Raw genomic sequence first — 6,444 nt, 5'->3', positions numbered from 1 at the left:
CCCCCCCCTAAACTTCCTTCTCCACTTCAGGTGCTGCTATAAAATATTAAGAGCCCAATATTCGTGAAAAAAGCGTCCTGAGCCAGATATAATCAGCGGTAACGAGAGAATGACTTCGAATGGGAATGGGGAGAAGTGGGGGTGGCCATTTCCGGTGGACAACGATAAGGCGATAATTCAGGTATAAATGTGGCAAGAGTTGTTCCGCTTGCTAAAAGGTTTGTCTTTGGGTTTTTTTCCCTTTTTCTTCGCTTTTTAGAGCTGCCGGTTGCTCTTTTCCACAGCTCATGAGCTCAATCAGAGCACCCAGATACGAAAACTAAAATGAGCACCTGCTGCTGCACTGCTTGAAGCTCATGCGATAAAAACATGATTGATTTGGAGACCGTTCTAGTTTAATAAACAAACGATTGCTAATCACAATTCTCAATCCCACCCATTTTTCACCACTCCCCCCCTCCCACTGTTACAGTTTAATCAGGAATGATTGGTAATCATAATTCACCTCCTTCCCCTCCGATGTCCCCTCTGCAAACAAAGTGGTTAAGTTTCGAAAACGAACAGCTTAAAATTTAATGAATGAGCTGCCTGATATCGATTTGGTTGTTTTCGAAACGTGTCTAATATGATAAACCCTCTAACTCCTTTCATTTTCCTACGTTCCTTTCTTAACAGAAGCGAGAGGAAAATACCAAACTATAGTCAGCCGTCGTTGAGTAGTTAGTGAACAGAAGAGCACAGAGAGCAGAGAGCTGTACCGCTGCAACAGCTTTTACATAAGTGGTCTTTGGGATGTGTCCTTGAGAAGGCACGACAACTCCAGCTTCAAAACAGATCATTACACAACAGAGACTGGTATTGGCCAGCTGAAGACCAAAATACTTAATCTATTTTTAATTGTGTAAAATATATCGCTCTATTGTCCGTTGCAATGTAAGTACATATATGTATATTGACGTGGAAAAATGTTTTCTTATTGTTAATTTAAGAACACTTCCTGTCCAAATCGAAGCACAGTTAAAGAAAGTACAAACGTTGCCAGGGGACTTTATAATTCATAGCAATATTATGAGCTTATCATGATAATAATAATAATAATAATAGATAGCATTTGTATAGCGCATATCCCCGCTAAGCAGTAGGCTTTTTGCGCTTTACACTATATTATTACCCCAGCAGACCATAGAACACTCCGAAACATTCTCAGCTTCCCGGGATAGACCTGGACATATCAAGCTGACGACATCCTTTATTCCGTTTTATTCTCGAGTTTACACGCACAGGAAAAAATGGCAGGTAAACGTTTTTTCCACAATTTGATATCCATAGAAAATAGAAAACAGACTACATAGTTTCAGGGGAATAGTTTTATGAATATTCTGAGAGATCCACGAACTTTCTTCAAGGTAACTAATTTTGGATCGGAGTTTGGCAAAGTGTTTACCCCAAGCACAGCTTCAGTGCATTTGTTCGCTCACTTACCATTCAATAAAGCAAACACGATTTTTAAAACTGATGGACACAAGTGTACTACCCAAGTCTTGAAGGCCAAGTTCCAAAGCTGTGGGCTACGCTAACATTGAGAAGTTGTAGTTTCAGCACAAAGAGCTTGCGGGCCCATAGCAAAATAATATCTTCGTCAAAGTTAAGTGTAGCAGTCGCAGTATTCTAATTCAGGGTTCGCAATCTCCTCATGGCCCCTTTTCCTTCGTCTGTACTCCTTGCTTCCAAACGAGCTGACCATTTCTCTCCTTTGCAGCATATCAAGGTAGTCAAGATCTAAAGAGAGGGGAAAAGTTCTTGGACCATCTACTTTCTCTATGTCCACCGCCCTGACAAAGCTGTATCATGCATCCTGCTAAGTTATTATCTACATCACGACATCGCTAAACAGGCGAAAAAGAAAGAAGAAAACTCAAATTCCTCTGGGATACCGACTGTCTCACACTGAAGTTGGAGGATCTTTTAGGGGAATTTATCTTGATAAATCGCCAACTGGAAACGTCTTCTTGCAGGATGATTGCACAGTAAGCTTAAAAGACAGGGATCTGCACATGTAGAGGCAATGGATCATCTCACTAGCTTGCACGTTTGGGGCGAGAAGGGGAGACAAAAGGGAGAGGGAAAAGTTTGCAAAAGATTGCAAGTTGCGAATCAGATGACTTTAGAGAGGTCATGCAGAGAAATAATAGTTGATTGGAGAATATAGAAGATGAACGTGTAGAAGTAAAGACAAGGCAAGGGTTCAAGCCAGGGTAGAAAATGTGATGTGTGCGTGCGTGTGTGTGTGTGTACATCGGGTGTGTATGTGTGTGTTTGTGTGTGGGTACATGTGTGTGTATGTGTGTGTTTGTGAGTATATGTGTGTATTTGTGTGTGTGTGTACCTGTGTGTAAGAGAGAGAGAGAGAGAGATAGAGAGGGGAAGAGAGAAAAGGGGGAGGGGGGAGATTAAGACAAGAACAGACAGAGATGCAGGTTGAAAAACAGCTAACAGAAAAGAAAACTGGAGGCTCATCCCAAACAGGACAAGGCAAAGTGAGTGGAGAACCATGACAGCACTTTACAAATGCTGAGTTCAAGACTGGTCTTTCACGGATTCGAACCAGTCGGCATCCACAGTCTACGATATCATCAAAAAAACCTAACAACATACAGAAGCAGCAAGCGTCCTGATTTATCGAACTGTGGTGCTGGGGACGTAAAGACGTATCCATCAAGCGTGAAGAGTAGCAGTCACAGTCGGCTGTCAAGGCTTCGGTAAGCCGACGTTCTGCCTCATAGATATATGAACAGTCGCAACCCAAGCACAACAAAATCCCATGTCAGTTATACCTTCTTTTGAGATATTTGAGTTCAAAGGTTAACGCCCTAAATCCTCTCAGATGAAGTACAAAGTTAGCCTGGTGTTATATCAGAAGTTACAGGAAAAAACAAACATACAACATTCCACCCAGCCAGGCCATCAAACTTGCTGGAGACAAAAAGCTCTTCACATACGCTGAAGATTGTAAAGGGCGTACAGGCGGACGCCATGGGCACTAAAACTTCGAACTGAGTTAGAACCTTGTTGTTTGGGGGCTGCGCAGTGTTGGTGAAGGAGAAAGCACATGTTAAGCGAAATGTTCCTTTTTAAAACTAAAACAAACAAAACAAAACAAAAACAAAAAACAAACAGACTTACCGAAGCAGTGAGGTAAATGACAATGGGCACATTACAGAGCAGGAAGATGAAGTTAATGAGCACGATGGTGCGCGTGATGTTTTTATGGTTGGAGCTGCTGCTTTTCTTGGGCGGGTAGAGGGCCGCAGAGGACAGGCGGCAGTGGGACACGGACGGGTTACTCTGGCTCAGGTCGTCTGCGTACATCGGAAGGGCCAGGTGAGATTTGTAGCTGCTTCCTCCGTCGTCGTCGTCGTCGTCGTCGTCGTCATCGTCGTCGTCCCCGTTCTCCGCATCGTTATTACACTTGTGTAGATGTTCATTGTTTGTGTCTATTTGATGCTCGACATGTTTTTCCTTGTCAAAGTCGTCGCTGGTTTCGTTATTTGTGAAAGGCTTGCCGTCATTGGTTGTGAGGAAGATGTGGCAGTTACACTTCGCAGAGCTGGGGGCGGACAGGGAGCTGCGCGTGTAAACACCACGAGCAGGCGAGGATGATTTGTAACCGTTCCTCTGCTCGTGAATGTTGCACTTTTCGGGAGTGGAACAGAGAGAACGGTTTGCCTGTTCTGACGGTGTGTACATAGATGAGGACGGAGAGCCTGACGGGGCGGTGCAGAGGCTGCTGGTGCATAGGCTGACGTCACTCAGATCCGCTGATGTGGAGAGAAGGACCGAATCGAGTAGAGGTGTGCTCTGTGCAGAGTTAGCTCCTCTATTACGTCTACTCCCGAATGATTTACCGGCGTCAGATCCTTTCGCTCTGTCTGCTTCTTTCTGAAGAGTGTCGTAATCTCTAGTGCCTTCTGAAATGTTTAGTGAAGTATTTGGATGGTTATTAATTTGTCCTGTCTTTTCACTGTCATATTTAGCACTATCATTGTCTGCGCTGATCTCACACGGGGCACAATTTTTTATGGCGTCATCAGTTTTGGAATTTTTGCGAGAAGTGGGAAATGTGACATGTCTTTTTGAGTCTGAAAGTTTCCGTTTCGGGGCTAGGAGTGCACAATCTTCCTCTTTATCGGAGACGCTCTCTTCGAAGTCTGGGTGAAGTTTTGAACAGGTTTCTTCCACATTCTCATATTGGTTCTGTCCACATAGTGCATCTTTGTGTTCTCCTTGAGGTGACGTAATCACCACATCTATTGCTGACGTATCTACGTCACCATGGCAACCACTGGTGCCTTCATTCGTGCTGCCGACATGAGTCTGATCACCGGTTAAAACATTCTCAGTACTTGTCGACTTTACAGAATGCATGACCTCATTAGCACTGACAAAGGGTTCGATCTGTTCCTCATGGTCGCAGCTGCTTTCTCCCATTGTGTCCTCAATGTCTGCCAGCTTCAAAATGTTCATGAAACCCTCAGCGCTCGGTCGGTCCAGCGTATCGCTCTCTTTGCCTCTCTGCGTTAAACGACCTTGCAAGGAAACATCCTCACCTTTCCGATAATCTCTGAAGCGTATTGTCTCGTTCAAAGACAAACTCTCTAAAGAAGAACACTCGCTTGTGACCGATCTATCTGAACGTCCGGTGACGTCAGTCTTTTCTGTTCGGCCTGTGCAGACTCCGTGGACACATCCATCACTGCGGCGTCGCCGCCGGCGGAAATCTGCCGAGGAGGTACAGCTGGTGTTTGGCGCCATTCCATTCAAACATATCACAGTTTGGCTTTCTTCTGTCGTGAAAACTGGGCGAGACGCACAGCGGCACTCCCTGGGACAGACACGGTTTCGGTGGGTCCCTTCCACGGGGTACGTGAGGAGGCGTTGTCTGTGAGGCCCCAGTTTCTCCAGCGACCCCACATCGAGACACGCCGTGGTGACCCCATTCTTGGGTGTAGGTGATGTCCCACAGTTCCCCACGCCACTTACCTCCGTGTTTCCGTTTAAAGGAGAAGGAGCTACCACTTCCAAACCGACTGTCTGTGGGTGGGTACCACTCGACACTTTCGAGCCTTTTCTCGAACTTTCTGTAGATCTTTGGTGTCTCTTTTGAGCGGTGGGGCAGGATGTCAGTGCCACTCTGCAAGAGGCGTCACCTGAGCTTGTGGTCCCGTTACTCTCGTGCGCAGGCTTTTTCGCCTTATGGTTCCACCTGGAGAAAAATAATTTAGCGCCCGCCGCGGCAGACAAACCGTTGATGGCTTTGGTCGTGGACGTTTTCACAGCTGTCACCGCCCTCCCGCTCCGCATCACGTTGAACACGAGACCCGCGTTCAGTGCGATCAAGAGTGCACCGGGAATGACCGCAAACTTGCAGAGGACGATCCAAGTCCAGACGTTGTTCCGGAACTCTTTGTACTCCGGCCGGATGGGGTAACACTTTCTCGTGTAGTTCTTCCTGGGGTCGAAATAGTCCCCGTACATGATGAACATAGGCAGGTTGATGGAACAGAACAGGGCGATGGTGGTGGAAATAGTCACGTATGCTCTCCGAGTGGTCAAGATTCGTTTCATCGGCCACGCGATGGAAATAAATCGGGCGGTGGAGACGAGAACCAGAGCCCATGATGCCACATCGCAGGACGCGTAGGACAGCCAGATGTGAAACCTGAATGGGGGAGAACAAGGAGGAGGACCATTATTACAGTTGATGCAGATCACATGATGCGTAGGACAGCCATTATTGAAGTCAAAGCACCAGCATTATATTTTGCTAAACGGCTGTGACTATGACTAGGACAATGACAATTTTTATTTAGTCGAAGGTAGAAATGTGTCTTGGTCGTTTACAATGGCAGTGCTTTAATACAGTGCATGTGCACATGCACACCCACAACAGGAAAGGAAATTTTAATATTATGAGTTGAACCAACTTTCTCTCTCTCTCTCTCTCTCTCTCTCTCTCTCTCTCTCTCTCTCTCTCTCTCTCTCTCTCTCTCTCCTCTCTCTCTCTCAGTCTCTTCCCCCCCCTCTCTCTCTCTCTCTCTCTCTGGGGAATTTTTAAACGAGCATCTGAGCTGGCAGGCATGGTCGAATTCATCTTCCAACTGATCCAAAATGTGTTGAAGGGTGTAAAAAACAAAAATTCTACTTCTACGTTAAAAGAAATAAATTCTTTAATTAAAGCAATCAGTCAGCAGAAAAAAGAGGTGACCGGGCGGTAGAGATGGGATGAGTTGACAAAGTCCATCGTGTGTTGTATATTATACTGTTTTTCCTGTATTGGGTTAAAAAGTTCAGATTTATTGGTGAACGCATGTGAACATAATAAGGCACTGTATTATTGTATTGAACGAAAATATAAGTATATATTATGTTCTCTCTCTCTCTCTC

General features: G+C 45.4%; 1 protein-coding gene across 1 annotated transcript in view; it reads right to left on the bottom strand.

The window, feature by feature from the left end:
- LOC101846051 overlaps positions 1-6,444 on the bottom strand; it is a gene marked incomplete at its 5' end in the record, with an annotated part of 33,567 nt that overhangs the window by 7,869 nt on the left and 19,254 nt on the right. The window contains 1 exon segment of the mRNA XM_005112479.3: positions 3,184-5,719. Coding sequence (XP_005112536.1) covers positions 3,184-5,719 — 2,536 coding nt within the window.

This window comes from Aplysia californica, unplaced genomic scaffold (assembly GCF_000002075.1).
Source record: "Aplysia californica isolate F4 #8 unplaced genomic scaffold, AplCal3.0 scaffold01285, whole genome shotgun sequence".
In the NCBI taxonomy this organism is placed as follows: domain Eukaryota; kingdom Metazoa; phylum Mollusca; class Gastropoda; order Aplysiida; family Aplysiidae; genus Aplysia; species Aplysia californica.
Note: the sequence above shows the minus strand (reverse complement) of the source record. Positions and strands in the feature narration are given on the sequence as shown.